The 23,035-nt window shown below is 32.3% G+C and overlaps 4 protein-coding genes across 4 annotated transcripts; 2 read left to right on the top strand and 2 right to left on the bottom strand.

The window, feature by feature from the left end:
• Positions 1 to 32: 32 nt before the first annotated feature.
• LOC106791987 (putative tRNA pseudouridine synthase Pus10) lies at positions 33 to 2,435 on the top strand. The gene is made up of 7 exons (XM_014758067.1): positions 33 to 334; positions 404 to 511; positions 645 to 952; positions 1,020 to 1,246; positions 1,331 to 1,456; positions 1,564 to 1,756; positions 1,829 to 2,435. Exons 1-7 carry the CDS (start codon positions 194 to 196, stop codon positions 2,259 to 2,261), a joined length of 1,536 nt encoding a protein of 511 aa, XP_014613553.1. The 5' UTR covers positions 33 to 193; the 3' UTR covers positions 2,262 to 2,435.
• LOC106791989 (aurora kinase B) lies at positions 2,430 to 4,255 on the bottom strand. Its single transcript, XM_014758072.1, has 7 exons — positions 4,086 to 4,255; positions 3,835 to 3,989; positions 3,551 to 3,742; positions 3,329 to 3,463; positions 3,098 to 3,256; positions 2,795 to 3,026; positions 2,430 to 2,735 (listed from the first exon to the last, which is right to left on the bottom strand). Exons 2-7 carry the CDS (start codon positions 3,948 to 3,950, stop codon positions 2,646 to 2,648), a joined length of 924 nt encoding a protein of 307 aa, XP_014613558.1. The 5' UTR covers positions 3,951 to 3,989; positions 4,086 to 4,255; the 3' UTR covers positions 2,430 to 2,645.
• Positions 4,256 to 4,396: 141 nt separating this feature from the next.
• Positions 4,397 to 5,948, top strand: LOC106791990. The gene is made up of 5 exons (XM_014758073.1): positions 4,397 to 4,544; positions 4,642 to 4,853; positions 4,928 to 5,057; positions 5,130 to 5,461; positions 5,543 to 5,948. The coding sequence occupies exons 2-5, from the start codon at positions 4,656 to 4,658 to the stop codon at positions 5,642 to 5,644; spliced, it is 762 nt and encodes a 253-aa protein (XP_014613559.1). The 5' UTR covers positions 4,397 to 4,544; positions 4,642 to 4,655; the 3' UTR covers positions 5,645 to 5,948.
• On the bottom strand, positions 5,777 to 22,761 carry LOC106791978. Its single transcript, XM_014758040.1, is given in 18 exon segments — positions 5,777 to 6,332; positions 6,404 to 6,661; positions 6,756 to 6,998; positions 7,070 to 7,268; positions 7,907 to 8,016; positions 8,082 to 8,227; positions 8,530 to 8,655; positions 8,745 to 8,867; positions 8,951 to 9,090; positions 9,168 to 9,321; positions 13,947 to 14,049; positions 14,130 to 14,387; positions 14,500 to 14,992; positions 15,062 to 15,171; positions 15,269 to 15,414; positions 15,490 to 15,738; positions 15,809 to 16,152; positions 22,053 to 22,761. Coding segments are annotated over 18 exon segments (3,315 nt in total). The 5' UTR covers positions 22,075 to 22,761; the 3' UTR covers positions 5,777 to 6,241.
• Between the last annotated feature and the right edge of the window lie 274 nt (positions 22,762 to 23,035).

Genomic DNA, 23,035 nt, shown 5'->3' with positions numbered 1-23,035 from the left:
CTTATCGATATTCTTCTATCTTATTTAGAATCGACATTTCGAAAGTTGCTATTGGTCAGAACTTAAAACTCTTGACCCCGAATTTCCCTATATGAAGACACGAGGATGTTATTTATAAAGTAATGATTAAAAATCTAACGAAAACATTGTTATAACACATTTAATATTGAAACAGACTTTATTCAAATTACTAATGAGTTCTACTCTAACGGAAGAAGGAAAGAAGATCTTTCACGTATTGAGGTTAGAAAAATGTTGTTTAAGATGTTGTTTACGTTTCACCGGATGCAACAATCCCAAATATTATCAAGATCTGGACGAATTGAAAAACCTTGTATGTTGTTTATTTCTTATTTCATAGATTAATAACTTTATATGCTATTTATTACGTTTGATTTACTAGATACAATCTTCAGAAGAGAAACAAGTATGCGTCAAGGAAACAGATCTTCCTTGTATTGCTTGCTTAGGTATCCTTCAATCTAAAATAGAAGAAAGTGTAATAAAAAGAGTAAGTCAAGGGTAAATATTTACCATTTATTCTTTTTCCATTGCGAATGAAAGTATTGGAAATGTTAAGTAGTATATTTTAAATATGCGTCTGTATATGTAAATGTATAATGGAAGGTAAATATTGTTTTCAGATTAAACAAAAAGTACAAAATGAAAATTATGATTGTTCAACGTTTACTTGCGCTTTAACCGTACCTATATCTCTGTTTCTCAGAGAAAGATCGTTGCATATATATGTTGCCAAAAAGTTAAATCTAACTAAAGATGAATATAGTACCCTTAAATATAAAACACTTAATGTCAAAGACATATGGAAATGGATTGCTCTTCCTAAATTGGAAGATATCATTGGAAAACGTCCTGATTTAACAACGCCGTCTCCATTTTTGCTAGAAATTTTTTTTTTATACGTAAATGATGAAAATGAATGTTATACATTGTACGTTATATCTTGTATTATTATTTAAAAAACGTAATCTACACAAATATTTTCGTTGTTCTTTCAGATTAGATCAATTGGGAAATAATTATGACGAATGTTCTAAACAAGAAAGAATGAACAGGAAAAGAAAGTATGGTAACAATAAATGTAGTAGAAAAAACATAGAATCTGTGATGATTAGTATAACTGATGAAATGTTTCAAAAGTATTACCTATTTCCACCCACGCAACCAGATTCTTTTATAAATATTGAAAAAGTCCTGTGCTCTCACAGTAGTATTTTTATAGGAGGTGTGATAATTGTTAATAATTTTCTATAAGAAATAATAAGAAATTTAGCATTTTATATGTATTTGTATTGTTCATTTATATTAGGACGCTATAATAAGCTTTCTCGACAACTTTGTCAAACGCCCTGGTTCATAGACGGTGAAAAGAAAATGGAAACATCTGTGCAAGACATAATATGCGAACCCATTGTTAAAGCTGTCAAAGCTGAATGTAATTTAATAATTTAATTTAAAACAAAACAAATGTAAATGTATGATTATGCTCATCAATAAATAATGTATTGTATATGTATATATATATATATATATCTGTTATAGCAATCAAATTTCAATCTTCTGGAAGAGAAGATGTTGATGTAAGAAACATACATTCCGGTAGACCATTTGCAATTGAATTAATAAATCCTCGAATTACGAAGATAAGTACTGAACTTTTATCAAGCTTAGTAACTATCATCAACGATAGTTCTACGCAAGTTAAGATAACAACTAATTTGAAATTACTAACAAGGTAAGAGTTAATAAACGTGACAAATTTATTTGAAGTATAATTCTTTAGTAATTTAATTTGTTTTATTTTTAGGGACGATTTAAAAAAGTTAAAAGAAGGTGAAAATGTTAAAACAAAATTTTATCGAGCGCTTTGCGTATGTCGCAACGCACCGCAAGACAAATCAAACATTGAATTGTTAAACGAGTTAAAAAACGTCGAAATAATTCAAAAAACACCGATTCGAGTTTTGCATAGACGTCCATTGACTCCCCGTGTACGTTACATATACGATATGCGCGCTCGATGGGCTAAACCACAAGAATTATTAAATTTACCAAATGCACCCACCGATACCGATAATATGTTTTTTGTATTGGATGTAAGAGCACAAGCTGGTACTTATGTCAAAGAATTCGTTCATGGAGATTTTGGACGAACAAAACCAAGTTTGTGCGATCTTTTGAATACCGAAGTAGATATTGTTGCATTGGATGTTACAGGCATCAATTTAGATTGGCCATAAAAGACTATTATCTAATTTCTGCATCGCGTGCCCATATATGTATCATAAAAAGAGAAAAAATCAATAGGAAAAATAAAATAATTAATCAAATTGTATGACACAATAAAAATGTTATGATTTTATGCAAGAGGACCATGTATGATATAATATACACGTTCCTTGAATTAGAATTTATATTTGCATCTAATTACTCTTATATTATTAAAACTTTTTAGGCATAATTTTGTATTATCCTTAATTTGCTAATATATATATATATACAGATTGGTCGTATGTATCAAAATAGTTATACATTTGAGCAAAATGAAACATAACAAACGAATATCAATTGAGCCACGAGGCAACGTTAAATATGACGTTTTTACGTAATCATGTGTATGTAGATCATTTTGCATCATTCTTATGTTCTTGTATCCAGAAATGTTGCTTTACAGCTGCTAATGATATTCTTTCAGAACCTTTTCTTTTGATTAACTGAAATTATAAATTCAAATATAATTCTCTTCTCCCTAGCACTTAAAGTTAAATGTTACCTTTGAAATAAGATCTTTGGCACCGGGTTTAATTTGTTCCGGCCATTGGATATTTAAATTTTTTATTTTCACATATGTTTCTTGTTGAGAATCGCTAAGAAATGGCGGTCTCCCTACTAGAAATTCATAGCAGAGTATTCCAAGGCACCAATGATCAACATATACATCATATGTTTGTCCAGTTACCATTTCTGGGGGTAAATAATCCAATGTCCCGCATAATGTATTCCGTCTAAAATAATACATTTAATAATGAACATATTTAAAATTAGTAAGTAAAAATAAAATATATTTGAAACTAACTTTGACGAAGGCGCATGAACTGACCATCCAAAATCTGCCAATTTGACATCGCCATTAAATGTGAGCAATAAATTTTCTGGTTTAATATCTCTATGGATTACATTATTTTTATGACAATATTCCAAAGCGTCAGCTACTTGATACGTATACTTGGCCGAACTATAAAGTAAAATACAAAATAATCCATGTCATAATCGCAAGTTAAAAAGTGAAATTATTCAAAATATTTACAGATGCTCGTTAAATCTTTCTCCAGGTTGACGTTTTAATTCTTTATAAAGTTCTCCTCTCGCAGCAAACTCTAATACTAAGTAAATTCGTTTGTGGTCATGAAAAAAAGTTAATAATTGGAGAATGTGTGGATGCCTGTAAGAAAAAAAAGAAAGGGAAATGTTTAAACACGTCATTTAAAAGAGAAAACTAAACGTGCTAAATTAATTAATATTAATTCACCGTAAATGCGATTGTATCTCTATTTCACGCATAACTTGTTTCTCAACACGACCTTTTATTAATTCTACCTTATAAAGAGTTTTTAATGCAATCATGTAACGAGTATTCTTTTCTCTAGCAAGATATACTCGACCAAACTTTCCACGTCCAAGAGGAGCCCCTATTTCAAAATCATTCAAGCTCCATTGATATCTGCAAAATGGATAAAATAAAATCACGAAATTGTTTGATCATATTTAATACTTTGTAATAACAAATTTTGAAGTATATTTTTCTATACCCACTTTGAACCACGGCCATCGATATGTTCTTGCATTTTATACATCGTATTTTGTGCATTTTCGATGTATTCTGAAGGAATGTTTGAAGGTAATTTAAGATTTTGAAAAATCAAGGCCATGTTTAAATAATAATTCTTTGCTTGTATATTGTTAATTTCCTAAAATAAAAACAAATCGTGCACGAAACTTCAAAATTAATGTATACTAGAGAAACATAATATAATGCATTAATAACATATTGTATTAATAAATACCTGTGAAAAGAATTGTTAAAAATACTTAGATTTTAGAATAACTTAATTATATTATATTTCTTGAAGAAAAGAAACAAACAATTGAAAAAGTTTATTCGAATTTCTTCATTGATTCACCGTATAACCGACATTTCAAATATCTTTGCGATTAGTATAAGTATTGTGTTAAGATATTCGAATTGGAATGACAATGTGACCAATCGTAAAAAAAAGAAAATGAAAAAACCCCAAATAGAGCTTACGTATAATTTGATCACTAGAGTAGATGTCACCACAGTTTTTGTGACACCCTAATTTAGGGAATATAAACATCTCATTAAAATTCATATGAATTAGTGTGTGATGTGAGGCGTGTCTTTTGGGTGTGTGTTATTTTATACGTTGACTCGTATTTTTTTTATACATTGCACAATAATTCTTGTCGGCAATAATAAGATTTTCATTGAAAAAGTTTGTACGGTAAGTTTCTATAATAATATATGAAAAATAATGTATAAAGAGATAATGTGCATATAGATGAATTTGCAAGCATGCTTTGTTTAATGTTTTTGTGTAGAAGAGAAAATAACAATGAATTATGGAAAAAGATCGCCAAGTATGGGAACACCTTCGGTTTATTCTCACGTTACATCAAGGAGCAGCGCAAATCTCAGATCTTCTAGATCTGTACGCAGCGTTAAAATACCTTGGTATCAAAAACCGATTTTAAAGCACGCTTATATACTAGACATTCAGAGAGGAGCTATGCTCGTAGCAGTATTTGCATTGGTATTTATTCGACGATGTTAATTTTACGAGGTAAAAAAATGTATTTATATTGAAGATTTAATTCCTTTCCTTAGTGTTTGGCACTTTTCACCATGTGTACGGTCATATTCGACATCTATTGCCTTTCTCAAGCTACACCTGGTTCCACTCATTACGGATACTATATTATATCGTATGAATTTGTTTATATCGGCAATCAACACGGTAGGTTGTAAGATTATTACCTAATAATCATTCAAATATTTGTTAAATATTAAGAAAATCTTTTGATTTCAGTTCGTAATGCTCTCATAGTTTTTGCCTTATTCTCTATGATCGGTGGGATAGTAGTTTTTATTACTTCATTGATGCTTATTACTGCATTGCGTAAGGAATATGAAAAGAAAATGGTGCCGTGGTTGTATAGTTTTGCCGCATTTACCATATTCCGTCTTTTTGCTTTCCTGTTCTTTAGTATCGTGAATGATTTGATATTTGCATACAATATCATAATATGTTTATTGTGGATAATATTTATTTCATTTTCCGTCTATGGATGGTTAATAGTATATTCCCTCTATATTGAACTAAGCGACTTGACTAGATTAGAGGATTTAGCACACTTGAGGGTAAGGAATCATTTAATTTCAATCATTTGAACGAGTCCAACTAAAAGATTAACGAGAAATGTATATATTATTTTGTTTTAGATCGGTACTATGCAATCTTTAAATGCGTCGACAACGCATTCTATCGCTGGTTCTAGGCCTACAACGCCGCATAGCACGGTATCGACGATGCCTGTCAATTAACGTCGCTAATTACTTTTCTTAATGGGAAGTAAGAGAAATTTCATGCTTGTGACTGAATGCATTTTTCATGCATTCAAATTTTTATCGAATCTCAGATATCAATTCCGTCCCAATGTTTATTAAAAATATATCTGTAGTATATAGTATTTTATTTAAAAGTATTAAGAATTAATATTATCACACGGTCGGTATTATTGTGCCGCTAGTGATATAAAATCATATGTTAAAATATGTATTATATATAAAGCATTGTAAGTATTTTGACAAAGTTGTCAGATTTTTATAAATACGTATATTTACAAAAGTTTCTATGTATATTGCCAGAATAGTATAAATAGAGATAGTAGATTTCTGATAAAGATCGAATAAGATACTGTTAGGAGTTTGCTCGAGTCAATTCATATCGTCAATTAATATCGTCGAACAAACGAAAATGATATGGTTGAAGAATTTTAATAATTATATATTTTATTTGTTTTCGCGTATTTTTACTTTGGCATTCTTGAAAAGAAATATTTATAAAATAAATTATAATACTAAATTGCACGCTTATCCATGAGAATGCGAAAACACGCGATCGGACCACGTGTACCTGGGTTAAGAAGATATTTTTAATAATATTTTAAAAATTGTCCAGAAACCCCCTAAATAGAGGAGTATTTTGAAAATTTGATGTATCCAGTACAACCTGTAACACAAAACGATTAAAAAGAAGATAAATATTATTTATTAAAGCAACCAAAAAAACAATAGACTTACCTTTTAAATTTTAATTTACTTCTCTCTAAGGTATCTTTATTTTCCTTAAATATATAAGTGCGTACTCCTTTCATATATTTATGTAAATATTCCTGCCAGTCAAAATTGGCCATACTAAATCTAAAAAGTTGTTGATCTTTCGAATGTAGTCTTCCCCACATATTTTGTACATTGTCGTTAACAAATTTCCAATTTCTGGTACTGAAGAATGATAATATCTCAACGAAATTGGTAATTTTGTTAATTGTTTTCCGCATTCTGTAAATAATTCGAATGAAATAATTAACTTCTTGAATATCATTGAGTAATAATTAATTAAAGAGACGAAGACGAAGAAGAAGCATTGCTTTACCTCGGCTTCTTGCCAAAACAAAATAGAGCGATATCAATGAGAGACGCGGGTACCGTGTGAAAAATCAAAGATAAGATTTTATATAAGAACTTATTTTTGGTTGTTACTATAGTTGGATACCATATGATATTGCTCGAGGGATATTGACAAATATAAGGATAACAAAATTTATTATATTGGTCCCATGTTAGCGGTGCTTCAGCCGATGCTACGACATTATAGATGAGCATGTTGTCTCCTTTTCTGTGTAACGATAATTCATTATAATTATTTAAATGTAATTTCAAGAAATAACATTAGAGGATCGATATTACCTATTATCGTGCAAGTAAATGTCCCATGCGGATGCGATAATGGCATTGACGGTAATATCGACGGGTATTATATCAGCGATATTATTAGCGTCACAGTACATGACCCTTAAAATACCGCTCGAAACGGCAGCGGCTATCCCGTTTGGTCCGTAGACGTTGTCTAGCCATCCTTCGACAGGTTCGTACGCCGTCGATATAACTGCGATTAACAAACGCACAAACATAATCTCTAGATTATAATTATATATAATATATTTGAAAAGCGTTAGATTTTGCACGTTAAATACGTATTACTATTAATTTTGAAATCGACATTTGTGTTTAGGAATGCCGATTATTTCGGGATCTGATTTGCGGCTTCGATTTATTTGGATTTTTTTCAAAAGCTCGTTTCAAAGGAGTCGCTGAAGTTGATTTAGATGTTCGCGAGGGTGTTAAAGATTCGAGCGAGATTCTGCTCATGGCGGCCAGATCCTCCTCGAAATCGGGATAATCTTCGGGATACATGGTTTCGAATGGGACGACGGTGTAAGGAACGATTTGTTTCTTGGAACGTGCGACCGTATAAATGAGAGCGCAAACGAAAAGAATACTCTTGCCGAGAAGCGTCAGAAGAAAAATACCGATGGCCATTGCGATTTGCCACAAAAATGATATGGTCCCGGTAACGAGATACATGCCGACCGCTAAACACATTTTATCTCCCGCTAAAAAGATTAATAAATCGACTCATATTTTCTTTCATGCGTCAGATTTGTGATTTTGCCATTTTCCAAAACAAAAGGACACTCTCTATTTGGAAGAAGAGAAACAAAAAAAAGATATATATTTGCTCACCTATGGCAGGTCGAACTATTCCTATTGGTAGATTTCCGTGCTTCTCTTTTATCAGACTTTCCGCCATAGCTTTCGTAAACGTATACATATTTGGCCATTTGCTTGTCACGCTATAGAAACGATGGGAATAACAAATAAGTATAAATTATAACGACGTTAAAAATATCACTCTTACCTCTGAAACTTATTCTCGAGTTCTTCTTCCGACAATATTTCCGTTAATCTCATGAGTTCTTCGTGATGAACGGAATATTTGTAGAAGCGTTCTTCGATTTGTTTTTCGAAGCAATTCGCATAGGCTGTGGATACATGAACCAATGCCTGGAAAAGAATTTGTTCATATTTCACAGGACAGGAGGATGAGAACAAAAGGGGAGAAAAAGTAGAAAGAAGCGAATAATATTTGCTAAGAGAACCGAGTTTGATCCTCTCAAGACTGAACGTTGACCAACGAGCGTAGAATGTAAGCATTAATACTTACCATATACGTAACATATATATACGACGTCCGTTAGAATAATAATACTTTTCATAGAGAGATCGTGCAAATATTGAAAGCACACTGAGTACGAAAGAATATTTGTCGAAAGAGAAAACGCGCAATTAAGAGAACAAAAAATAACCTTCAGTTTTGGCATAGACTTGCACATTTCCAAAAGATCATTGGTACTTCGAACGTTTATCACGGTTGCGAGCTTCAGTTTCTCATTGAATCGGACCGTCGCTGCTACGTGAAAGACTATCGACACCTGGAGGACATCACGAAAGCAAAGTAATCAAATAAGAATAAGAAAGTTGTTGCGTAGATATTTTAAAAAGTTTGGTCTAGGACGGTCACCTCATTTTCGAGCATTTGACGGTCTTTAGTCGAAAGTCCTAATTCTTCTACGCCGCAATCTCCGCATACAGCCACGATTTTATCCCGATACTTTGGGACCTCTTTCTTCATTCGATCGAATACCTGAAACCCGTTTTCGAGGTTTTTTAGAGCAAGCCCTAAGGTCGGCGAGTAAGTTTCGTTTAGTTCCTAACAGGTTTACTTACGCAGTCTTCGAATAGTTCTTCTATCCTAGCTTCCGCATCTTTTTCTTTTTTCGATCGTATCAGTAAATAAAGGAACGCGATGCCAGGGCAACTGCGTAAAAGTTTCTCTATCAAGATTTTTCCTAAAAAACCTGTTCCGCCTAAAGGACAGAAAGAAAACATACAAATTGATTATAAAGAATAATCATCGAGAATGTTGCCATTAAGAGATACCTACCCGTTATCAATATCTTTTGTTCCATGTAAAATTCTTGAATCGGTGTTCCTCGTCGTTGTTTTTCATCGAAAACATCGTCCAAGATATTATTATTATTATTATTATTATTATTTGTCTCGCCCAAATGAGTTAGTATCGTGCTCATCTTTCCTTCCTATGACTAAAAAAAAAAGAAAAAAAGACTAGTGGAAGAAGGTATAAAGAGATAAAAAATATTTATACGAAGTCTCTCGGTCCAAGGTAATGTCAAGGTTTAACGTCATACGTGTTAATTATGCAAATGAGCGTTTCAAGCACTTTTGAGAAAATTTCGAAGAAAAATATGGTCAACAGATTACATAATTTTAATTGAATTCAATGAGATGCGATATAAAAGTATCAAAATAAGAATAGTAATTGAAATCGAAGAATCCGAAACTCACGTAAATACGGACAATGCTTTAACGCGTATCAAATTTAATGAGGAATATTTCGTAAGCACTCGAAAACTTGTCAACGAATGCAAAGTGCAAGTTATCTTGTCCTCTTTTTCTCTCTATTTTTTTTTTTGTTTTATTTTTTTTGGAAATGACATTGCGTCCATCAATCGGTTATGATTGCAACCTGCTGCGCAATCAATTGAAATGTTGGTCTTCGTGTCAAGGGCACGTGGAAAGTTATCTCTGAGAGTTTTCGTCGTTGTACATCGGCGGCACGTCCGGCTCAATGTTAAACTATGCACATCACCGTTATCCAAAACGAACCTAACGGGTATCCTCGCTCTTGCTCCGTCGAGTCTTTTAGTAAACTCTATAGAATTATAGTTCCCCTTTTCGAATAACCGCTCTAGTAATCAATCAGTATTGTAGAGAAAAAATGTAGACAATATATGCGTTAATATGCGCTTGCACGAATATTACGCAAAGATCGAAGAAACATCGATTGAAATTTCGGCCGAGTTATTTTCTACGTGCGACTTATGAATCGTTAATGCATCGTGAAAGCGTTCTCGTCGTGGATGTCAATGAGGGACGACCGTTTTGACGACCGTTTGGACGACCGTTTGGACGACCTTTGACTCAGCTACGAACAGTTTCCGAAATTTCAACGATGAATACACTTTTTCTTGAAATTACGTATAAATTCGAAAACTATATCCTAGTTGAGTAGTCGAAAATCTCTCGACCCCGAAATAAGACCAACCAAAAATAATCAAAGGAAGAAAAATAACGGTACGAAGGAAAAAGAAAAGAAAAAAAAGTCGGTCGGTCGCGTGTGATACTTATTCGCGAGAGGAATTTGCATCGTCTGTATTTTTCGCCAACCAGCTTCGCTTACGAACTTTTTCAATGTTTTTGCCTGCTTTTTTTTTTTTTCTTCACCGTTCGTTGCCCAAACCGAGCGCGAAAAGTCTTTTTTTTTTTATCTTAAACAAAAGAGAAAGAGGAAGATAGTAATTAAAATGCACCAACTTAATAAGATTCCTTGTCGTAGTTCAAATTCAACGATATCGAAGAGAGAAAGAGAGAGAGTCCTATCCTCGTGACAAAGGACGGATACAAGTACGATAGGAAGTTTAGAGGGAAACTGAACGGTAAATTGATTTCGCTTCCATCTAGTCTCGGTTTTTTACTCACCCCTCCAGTTATATCTTCTTCTTCTTCTTCGAGTCTTGTCGGTGGTCTCTCGTTCTTCCGCGTGTATCGCCCACGAAAGACAAAGATCGACTCTATCGACTTTTAATCTTGTTAATCTTGACACAACGTGTTCCCACTTTCGAGTTTAAGACTCTCCCCCTTCTCCTTTCTTCTTGATCTTTCACTTCCTTTCTTAGTCGCTTATTATTAGTAGTTATATACCTAAGAATTGTTACGACGAAAATAATTCTTTATTCATCCCTCGAAGAATTTTCATATTTTTCAAGTCAACGATTATGTCTGGAATTATTTTTTGGATAACTCTCAAGATCTTCGTTGGTGCGACCTTCTTCTATTCCTTATCTTCTCTATATTATTATACAACTTTCCCATTTATCTTGCATTTAAATATACGCGTAGAAGCATTTTTAAAGTCATATTAGATTTGTTTGCTATACGATAGAATGAGATCGCTAAAAATGGAAGATTAAATTATAAAACGAACGAGACTTGCGATTTCATGTCATTATTTTACAGATGAAAATCGAATTTGATTGAATGTTCGCGAGCTTTACGCGTAGAAGGAACTTATTTATCTGTTTGTTCTTTAGCGAATTAGTTTGCCGTAACGTCTATTTTCATTTTTCTCTTCTTCTCTGACATTTTGTTAATCTTGTATAATTTTAAACTAAACGAAAAAGATGCGAATTGATAGCTTTACGTACTTACATCCAATCATTCATAAGATTTACATAAATGTAAAGAGCTAATTTGAAGTTATTAAATGTAAATGAATTATTTTATTAAAATGTTCATATGTAATTTTGATATCTCTACAACAAACAATCATTTTCTTTGATATATTCATATTTAAAGGAGACATAATGACCAAGACAATTTATTCACGAAGGTCAGTCTACGTTCTACGCATAATTTAATTTATTCTATCAATTATTTTTTTGTACATTTCAAATGTTATTGCATTTTAGTTTCTACGTGAATAAATAAAATATGCATTAAAAAGAAAAAAAAGAAACTTATCGTATACACAACTCTGAGAAATACGGAAAGTAATCTTTAGACTTTTTTTTTTTTCTATCGGCTTAATGTAAATATTTTACATATACATATATAGATATCTTATTGTATTTTACGCCTACTCATTCTTTCCAACTATTTCCATTTGTCATTTCAATCGTTATTTCGATCGTCATTTCAATCGTCATTTCAATCGTCATTTCAATCGTCATTTCAATCGTCATTTTAGGTGCCATAAATATGATAGCATTATTCCTTGTTAGATTACTAAAAAAAATAACCATTCTATCTATAATGATATACCAAAAGATAGAGTGCGGATGAGCTGCCTTGAACTTTTTTTAATTATCTGTCTTCATTGGATTGAAATATTTTATTGGAATGCTAATAGAATTTTATTACATATAAACATGATGTTTCAAATTATTGGCATGCATAATTTCATGAAATAATTCAAGAGAAACGATAAAAACATCACAAGAAAGTCTATTAACGAATGCGGACAGTTAACAAGAATAAAATAATTTCAATGAATAAAACTATAGAAAATAAGAAGAGCAAGATTATGATTTCAGGCTGATCAAAAATTAGATTATAATAAATTTAGGAGAAACAATATTGCAAATATATCGTCATTCTCGTGTTTAATCGATGAAGAAAGAATGTTTAGCATACACTTCCTTATTAGGTTTTACCGATACTTTTGCTGGAGTACTAAAGCCTTAAATATTCAGATACAAAGCATTCTTCAAGATATGTAAAAATGTTGAGAAACGCTTGCTCTTGAATTTACATTTATATGATTCCAAGTTTTTCTGCAATGGTTGAAGAAATGATCATTTTTCTATGCACAGGAATTATAAAATGTATTTATTCATTTATTTTGTAGGTTTTTGGCAATTATAATAAAAAGGACAGTACACCAAGTTAAAGGAATCACGAAGGATTTCAAAAGAAAATGCTAAGCAATTGATCTCTCTTCCTCTATCGAATGCCGTTTCATAATATTATTTTTCCTTTGCTCTTTGTATCGCAAAGAATATGAATATTTGATTCGCAATTTGTACGCAATTGCATATTTAGAATTACGCTTGTATTTGAAAAGCGTTGAGATGAGCGCTTCGACTATTTCTCAGTCTTTCTTTATTCCGGATCTCTTTTCTAAGTACATAAATATGTAGAGTTATGAAAATGTACATCTATTTATTAATTCATCGTATGATCTGACGTTTTTAATAATGTACATTAGCCTTGAACATATGCCTACTGACTTGAATCATTATCCAAATCGCTTATTATTATTAACAGAGCTCGATGCATATTTCAATGTTCTAATCTTCTATTCTTAATTGATCGGAAACTCGAATCAAATAATTTGAATAATAATAGCCAAATTTAATAAATATTCGATTGACTTAAAGTTAGTAAATATAAGCTGTATAATATATTTCCAATGGTAAGAAAAACATAGTTTTGTATTATATCTACGTATGTAATAGAGAATGAGCAGACGAATTTGTGATGGAGTAAGATTATTTTCAAATCTGCATAGTCACGGACAAGTTGACTAATTAAACCGAAATTCATGATTTTTATAATCTTTGATATTCGTTTTACTTGCATTCCTAACTTTGTGGAAGGGATTTTAAATACGTATACAGAGTTCTCTTAATATTCGTATAAGTATACGTTTCGAACTTGACATTTTTCGTAACCGGCAAAAATGACAAAAAAAAACTGCAACAATTGTTTTTGTCCGTATATCGAAGAACATTCCGTACTTTATTGAATGACTAGACTTGACTTTTAATCTGAAAAATTTGTAATCTTTCGAAACACAAAAGGCTGTAGACAAAATTGGAAATGTTTCTTTCTAGGTCTGTAAGTTTTGCCGGCAGGTATAATAATTACTGGAGTATCAGCTTTAGTCCAAGAGTACTAAAGACCAAAAGGATAAACGATAAAAGAAGAAAGATAAGGAAAAGGATTATAATTGTATTTTGACTCTTTCCAATCATTCCGCTCTTCTTTCTCCGCCCTGTTAATAGATCCCTTAACTAGAAGAAATCTTTGATGCTTACTTTGGCGAAAGCGTAAATGACGTTTTTTGCGGCTTGCTTTTTTAAGCGTATCCTAAAGCTACAAATAGTTTAGAAAGTATAGCCCACGTGACGATAAAAAAGATGCACAGGATGAAAAGTTTCAAGCCTTGATGGATCCAATATAACCTAGGAAAATCGATAAATTATTAACAAAATGAATATTTCTATATAAATGAGATCAGAAAAGAAAAGTAAAAAAAAGATACCTTTGCCATCTTATGCGAGCTTGTGGGATCGTTTCAATGGGATCCTTTAAGACATATATTCTTATTCCAAGGAGATAGGTTTGAAAGAAGGTATCCCAAACGAGTTCTTTCATATTACAAAAGAACAATTCATGATCTTCGATCGATAACTTGTTGGTAAGTCTATTCAATCTGCAGTTCGTAAAATTCCATTCGATCGTACTAAAGTGACTAAGTATGTCCATAAATTTGTGAATTTTATTATATATTTTGAGAAACCTTGAACATGAAAAATAATTGTCAAGAATATTTCTCTCTCTCTCTCTCTCTCTCTCTTTTTCTCTGAATGTTATCTCTTTAAAAAATAAGATTAACTAAATAAAAGATTTACTTTGGCTGTTTGCCCACGCACAGGGCAACTGTATCGATTATAAGAGCTGGCAATAAATGTGCAAAATAAACGTAGAAGAGATGGACCAGCCGATATTTATTATTTCGAAAACTATAATACCCAATGGATTCCATAGTCGGTGTTAATAATCCGTACTTGGACGACATGTTTTTCAGTTCGTCGTAAGTGATCGGATTATCTATAGATACGTAATTGTAAATGGGAATATCTTGGTTGGATCTGAAAGGAGTAAATTAAGGAGTAATGAAATATGTTAAACTATCGACTTGACGTTACCTTGAACTATTAGCAATGTCCCAGGCACTAGCGATTAACGCATTTATCGTCAAATCTCCGGGTACCACGTTGACTTTTATCGATCCGTCGCAATAATGGGATCTTATTAATCCCAATCCAGCACCTGCCGTTATTCCTATCGGTCCGTACATGTTATCAACCCATCCCCGAATAGGTTCTCGATAAGTAGATATCACTAGAAATATTACATTTCATTAATTACCGATAATACAAAATGTTTATTTCGATCGTGGACGGTACCAACCAATTGCTGGACGAAATATTCCAATCGGCATCGTGTCAATCACCTTTTTCACCACATTTTCGGCAACTGATTTAGTGTAAACGTAAGTATTTGGCCATTTTCCAAGTAATCTACAATTGGACAAATCTTTGACTATATATTTTGCTTGAATAAATCGATCTGAAAAGGGATGATGGTAAAACGTGGTAAGCGGAGATCGAAACGTACTGAGGGGTAATATCGTCGAGCATTTTCTCCTCCAAGCAGTCTATCAAGTTGATCAACTTGTCGGAATCTATTGGCGGATCGTAAAACTTTTCCTCGATCGGATTCTCGAGACAATTAGCAAAAGCCGTCGACACATGGACAAAACTCTGAAATAGGCAATACGAGTAATACTCGTCAGACCTTTATTTTCTATGTTTCGAGAATAAAACTTGTTACCTTACCTTCAATTTCGGCATTTCCTTAGACAAGCTTATCAAATCTTTGAGACTTCTAACGTTGATAGCTACTGCCGTTTTAATTTTCTCGTTGAACTTGACGGTCGCGGCGACGTGAAAAATGATCGAGACCTCGCGTATGAGAGTAGCTCTGTCGATCATCGATATGCCAAGATTCGGCAACATGCAGTCGCCCTCGATCGCGACTATCCTATGACTGAATTTTGGTTGCATCTCTTTCACTTTACTAAATAACTGGAAAACGCGTCAACATTATTTTAGATTCTCAAATTTTCATTCAGATAGTAATAAGAAAATAACTAACCACATCGTCTATGAGTTCCTCGGTTCGTTGAATCACGTCCTTGTCTTTCTTCGAACGTACCAAAATGTAAATGCAATTGATGCCGGGGCATCCCCTTAATAACTTCTCGATTAATAATTTGCCTAGAAATCCTGTTCCCCCGGTTAGGAATACGCTTTGACCGTCGTAGAACTCCTGAATGGATGTTAGCTTCTCGACGAGCTCGGTGGACGATTGCATATCCGTAGGCGCATATTCCGTTGGCGTGTCTGCTCTCGAAACGCTTTTTGGGACGACCACTTCTTGTCCGCCCGCTTCTAACAGTACTTCCACCATTTTTGCTTTTTCTATTCTATTATTTGGATCTGAAACGTAAGCGTTAGAATGTCGTCAAGAAGGAAGCTTCATAATTGGATAAGCGTAAGACCAATGTTGCAACAAACTACGATGAAATATAATGGTTAAGGGGGATGTCTCTGTTGTTAAAGTTGTTAAACGTTTGACTTGACTTCACTTGACTTGACTTGCAATAATAAATTGACGCGGCTAGACGAGTGAAAGTCGATGGCGAAGTTGATTCGCTTTGAAATCTATTATCTAGATACAATAGTATAAGAAGAATATTCCTCGCACGAGCTCATCGGATGACCTTTACACGAAACGAACTTTAAACAAAATTATTTCTAAAAGTGCTCGGTCACTTTGATTATATAATTCTTTTTTTTTTATCGTTACCTATGATAATTATCTATCATTGTAATATTCGCTTTCGATGACTTTGATCATTCATTTAAATTTACCACATTGATGATGGGAGAGAAGATATATAATAATATATTGTCTTTAGTTAATAAACGAAAAGAAATATTCTTGGAAAGGAAATTTAAAAGAGCAAATTTTTTTTCAACTGGTTGTATGACGTAAAAAATACTTCAAAATTGAAAGAAAATAATGTGTCGACTGAAATGCGAATTAAGCATATTTTATTTAACCATTTCGAATTTCTGAAACTTGTTCAGACTATTAACCGTTCAAATATAGGTTTTTCCAGCTTTGACCACGAATAAACCGTAAATATTTAATGTTCGTCGCAAGACGTCATTCATGGCGGATTCAACGATATTCGAATTTCCTGTCCTTCTTTAACAGGAAACGTTTACAATTGGAAAGTGCAACTAGAGACTAATAGTAAATAGACGATATAGTTTTTTCATCGTGAAATTCGTTTAGATACGTATAATTGTCTGTACTTTCGTCGTTAAATATATAAAAACGTGAAGGGCTTGGTGCGATGGAAAAGCTTATATAAGAAAGCATAATAAAGTTAAGATAAAAAGTAATAAAGTAATGATTGAAAACTATAATCAAAGTCGGAGGAACGGGGCACGATTATGTAAACGTACGAAGAAAAGATAAAATCCTATGGGGCGACGAATATGTGTTTCTATATAAGAAAGTAATTAGAAGTAAAATATTTTCTCTCTTCGTTGATGTCCTTTCGATGCCACCGTGAGAACGCGCGCGCGCGCGCGTGCAAGTACATTTGATAAATGTCTCTATGTTATATTGCATAATCAACATTGAGGAAGAGAGAGAGAGAGATTAGAAATGATTACAATTTCGTATCATAGCAGGTAGGTGAAAATGAAGAAAGTTAACGCTTTATTAGATACATCGCGTCGTTCGTTACGCGATTGAACTATGCGATGGAATAACGCCAATGTGATTTACGAAATGGCCCGGGAATATTCTATACGCAGGTGTAAATACATTTATGTTTACGATTTATGTATAATACAAAATGCGGAAGTCGTACGGAGGAAGAAAAAGCATGGTACCAATAAATACGAACGTACGCATACATAAACTGTCAAATGGTGCGTTTTACGCAGGCTCAAAATGACGCGTGCTGATTTAATTATCGATTGCTTGCTTTCTCGATACTTTGACACAGGGTACTTATAATCCACGCTCAAGAAACGAGAGAGTTTCTAATCTACCTGTATACTTTCGCGATAGATCTAGGACGAATTCTTATACACGCGAAGTATTATATTTTACAAATATAATAACAACATTGTGAAACGAAATTTCAAAAACGAAACAAAATCAAATAAAATGATATATAACTTTTCGGTGCAAAGAAATCTTTCCCTCTTTCAATCCGCTTCTCGTTTCTTTCCTATGTACCGTTTCGATATGTATAGAAACTATAGATACCGTTAACGATTATATATACGTGAGAAATATTCGTAAGAAAAATTACGGAACAATTGTAATTTACTGATAATCAAAATAATACAGTTTAATTTTTATACAGTAGTTATTAATTAACGGTAATAAGACAAATAGCCGAATGAATCACAGATAATAACGCGGCAAGATGTATCCTTACACCTTATGAAAGACGCGCGTTTGACTAATCGTAAAACTCACGTTGTTTCGAAGAATATCCAGGGAATCGTTAAGTATTCATCGATTAATCCAATTAACTAACAGCGGGTCGTTAGATCTTGATTTAAATGAAACGCGAACCGATTGTCAAATGATAAACAAAGGAGAAAAATATACACCGATGATACTTATTACAATAACTTGGAAATATTCGTGCGGACTCTTCGTTGCGGACTCTTTCGTTGTACTGTCTTCTCGTTGACGATATTGTCCTCGAATATTCAGCTTAAATTCAAGAGAAGTTTCACTAACCTTATTCGAGCTCCCGCGAAAGCGACACGCGCTCACGTATAAGAGCTAAGAGTAAGGAAAGGTACGAGCGCACAACTAAACAAACCACTGCATAGCTTTCTCTCTCCTCTAGCTTCGGTTCAACTAAATCTTTCTTTTATTCTTTAGATTTGATAAGCACCTTTCGATAATTTATCTTGCCTCTTCTCCAAATGTTTCCTTCCTTCCTTCTTTCCCTCCTTCCGGTGCTTTATTTTGTCTTATATTACTACTAATTAGTAAGCACTATTTTTAATACTACCGCTAATAAATCTAAAAAGATAACTAAAAGATTAAGAAAGGATAGATAGAAATATAAGAGAAGGTAAGAAAATTGAATATCCGAATTGTTTCGATGTCGATCGACGACTGAGACGAAGAAAATGCAGCGTCCAGCTAAAGAACTTAACCGAGCTTGGTATACAACATGATACCTTCTAGCAATGAAGACAGACTTTGTATAACCGGTGGTGGCCGATGAAAAAACCGACTTTACTGCTGAAGAAGGAAAAAAATGATTAATGTAAGAGGTGGTGGAATGAAAAAAAAAAGTGGAAGGAGTGGTGGTCAAACACTTCGCATTTCTCGTTTTTATCCTGATCATTATATCCCCACCACCACCACCACCCCCCCCACCCCATCTGTCTATCTTTATAATTTGTTCTTTTTTTGTTTGTCGTAAGACAAATATTTGTCTTCCTCTAACGAATCAACAAAATAAAATTTTAAATTTATTCAACATAATTGTATAGGTAAAAAACTAAAATTGTTATTTCGTTTATATATCAAGCGCATAAATAGCTTGAAATAGAATATTTATAAAGTAATATTTTCTTTGATTATAGATATAAGATGTGTGATGAAGTAATTTATTAATTAATAAAAAAGTCATACTATATCTTTATTTTAGGAATAAAAAGTATGCGCACGTATATACCTAGACGTTATAAATTGATCTGCACGATTGTTAAATACGTACGTGACTCTTATGCCATATTCTCATCAATATCCTTCAATAATCGTCTTATATTTATTCCTATCTCATGTATCTACGAATAAAAGATAAATATGTTTACAAGAGGAATGTGAATAAGAGTGGGAAAAGTATACAATTATATCTGCAAATAAAATATTTCATTTTTCGTTTATAATATAAAGAAATAAAAAATAAGTATGTATCTTCTCGTAAGAGCATGATGTCATGACATATTGATATTATAGTCACGGAGCCTGTTAAACGGAAAAATCCAAGTTACATTTCTTAAATTAACACTAAAACGTGTTACGTTTTTTCTATCCTGATTATTCTAATTTATTAAAATATTTTCCAAATTTGTCGTAAACATAAAAATACTTAAGCGCGTGTAACGCTTAAGAAATGAATATTTGAACGTTGACTTTTTCTATTTTAATTTAAATGTAAAGATATTAAGCCGATTCTTTTTGATAAAAAATCAAATGAAAAAAAAGGAAAAAGGAAAAGGAGGAAAACGAAAAGGTGCAACACTTACTTCCACAGAGGGATTTTTCATTTATTCTCTTAATAGAATTCATCTCTGTCCTATCCTAGAATTTGATCGAAAATTGTCGTTATCCCGTATCCAGTTTTAAAACTTACTCGTAAATCCTTCTGGATGCAACATAAGTATAGCGGATAGTTGATGGGTCTAAATGATTTGAAGGATTTCTATTATGAATACACATTAATACACGTCTCTTCTCTTCCTGATTTAAAAATACACTTTTAAAGGTTGACAAGATGAATTCTCGCCTTTCTACATTCACCCTGATTCATTCCTCCAAAAGAGACTCCTTTTACTCAAAAAATACCGTTATGATCGACGACGACGATTACGAACACGACGGCCAATAAAAAAAGCAATCTACAAAGAGTACTTTTAATCGAATCTAAAAAATCTAAAAAAAACTACACGCATATATATTTTTAACATTTAACGAATGAAATATTTATATTTTAAACTAAAGTATTTGAAATATTATTTGCTATTTTGATAATATCGTATAGACCTTAATGTAACACAAGTCAAATTTGAAAAGAATTCTACGATTTATATAGTTTTCACAATACTGTAAGTGACTCGCACCAGATCCGTATACTTCAAATATTTTTCAAATTTTATACAGTTATCTTATTTTTGTTTTTCCACAGTATATCGTATAAGGCTTATTCTTTTTTTTTTTTTTTTTAGAGTAAAAGGAATATATAAGAATGTAAAACTTCTTCTTTCGATATTTTAAAACCTGTTTGAGTATCTTCCCCCCTACTTCTGAGGAAGGGTAGTGGATTATATTAACGAATCCCTATGTCTATAAAACATTTTTCAAATATCTATGGTATACGTATTCGGTATTATCCTTGTAACATCTCATCGATGAACAAGGTTTTCCACTTGACTAGCTGCCATAAAGCCCCACCATTATATTTAATTGTTGATTATAAATTTTTCCTTTTTAATTCTACATTATGTTTTTCGTTAAACGCTGTTACGTCCATCCTTACCCCAACAAATATTACATTTACTTTCTTCAGAAAATAATACTGTATCCTAATACGAATTATATAAATCATTATTTCGTAACAGTTATTGACTAAATTCTGGATACATTTATTTTTAGAACTGTGTAGCTATCATTTATGCTAATTGTGGTCTAAAAATAAAAGGATCTTTTCTTAGTTTTCGTATAATTCCTGTCTCACAGTTAGCTTTTTTGATTACACATAACGCAGTTGATTTGCAATGTTATCTTGCGTATTAAATGTTTTCACAATATAATGAACAGCAGTCTCTATTCCTAGTTACAGGCTATGTGATTTCACGGTATTATTTGCCTTTCTTATACCACTTTACCGTCAATTTTCTTCCTGATTTACTTGTTTCAGATTTCCTTCGATTCATTTTATCAATAAATGTATTGTAAAAACTATATACACCGTTGAATTATTTTCAAATTTGACTCGTCTTACCTTAAGATCTATCCGATATTATATATGCTAAATAATTTGAAATATTTTCATTGAATATACATATTTCATTGATTAAATGTTTCAAATATAAGCGTTTAATTATTTCGTGTAGATAGGTATCTTCTTGCTAAGGATAAAGCCGATTTACTGACCATCGTACATTTGTATTTGTTATCCTAAAGCTAATTAAAATGAAAATCATACGTTTCTTTCTTTTCTCCGTCTCTTTCTCTCTCTCTCTCTCTCTCTCTCTGTCTCTCATCAATGCGAAACAAATGTCTTTTCATGTAATGAAACCGACTTAGAATATTAATTAACATTTCTTCCTTACTCAGAAGCTCCCCCTTCTTTCTCAACATTTTTTTAAACAAATACGTACATACCTAAGATACATAATACGTATACAGATACGTAGTTCGGTAGTAGGCTGAGAAAGAAAAAAAAAGAGAGAGAGAGAGAAAGGTGGGAGAGGAGGAGAAAGAGAAAACTCATGCCGTTTACGTTACGTTAGATATTTTCTTATAAGGAAAATACTCGGTATTCGTAGACTCTCACTTTGATTCATTCTTGAATGCATCGTTCACCCCAAGGAACAACCTAGACTGACTCGAACAATAAGATAGAGTACTCCTCTTACAGTATGCAATTATCGAGTGCACTGTTACGATGCTGCACCAAGACTGTCTTACAGTGCCATCTAGATATCACAATTTAAGAAAAACAATATAATAATAATAAGTAATTTTTTGAAAAGAATCTGTCGATCGTTTGCATGACAGATTAATAGATAATTTATTATGAAATAAAAATAAATGAGACAAGTGTGAGGTTTGAATGTAAACATTAGAATAAAGTAACGCCAATTAGAAAATAAATACGTTTGTGCTTAAAAATAGAAGCTGATCACAGATGTTTGTTTATAAAAACGATTGTTGCACTGCGCGACAGCAAATAGGCTCTTTAAAGGAGCACCTTGAGAAGTTTTAGAGTCGTTTTTATAGCCAAGTATATAATGATTAGTTCGTCACATATCGAAGGTATATTAAAAATAATTATCTTTCAGAGAGAGAGAGAGAGAGAAGCGTAGATGGAACAATTTGTCAAGTAGATATACATATCTATCGTAATATTTTGTATAATATACTTTCTTTGATCCTTTTTACAATTTAATTCACGCTCCGTTCTTAGTTAAGTTTATAAAACGTATGATGTTGATAAAACTATCTCTTATACAGTTATCAACACTTATATTTATATTATATTTATCGTGTACAGAACAAAGGAATGAATAAAGAATATTTTTGCCACAGTCTCTTATTTTTTGTTCTTTTCTTTTCTTTATATATAAAGATAATATATATATATATATATATATATTTATATATGTATATATGTATACGCTGTATGCATTTCATAGAAGGAAACTTTCGTCGTTATCGCGTGGATAGAAGTTTTCTTTCTTAAGAACCATCGAGCAAAGATGGCTAATAATCACAGTCAAATATGCCGAATAAATATTGTAGCTACAGTACAATAAA

Source organism: Polistes canadensis, unplaced genomic scaffold (genome assembly GCF_001313835.1).
Source record: "Polistes canadensis isolate GaletaPanama2010 unplaced genomic scaffold, ASM131383v1 scaffold_363, whole genome shotgun sequence".
Classification (NCBI taxonomy): Eukaryota; Metazoa; Arthropoda; class Insecta; order Hymenoptera; family Vespidae; genus Polistes; species Polistes canadensis.
Note: the sequence above shows the minus strand (reverse complement) of the source record. Positions and strands in the feature narration are given on the sequence as shown.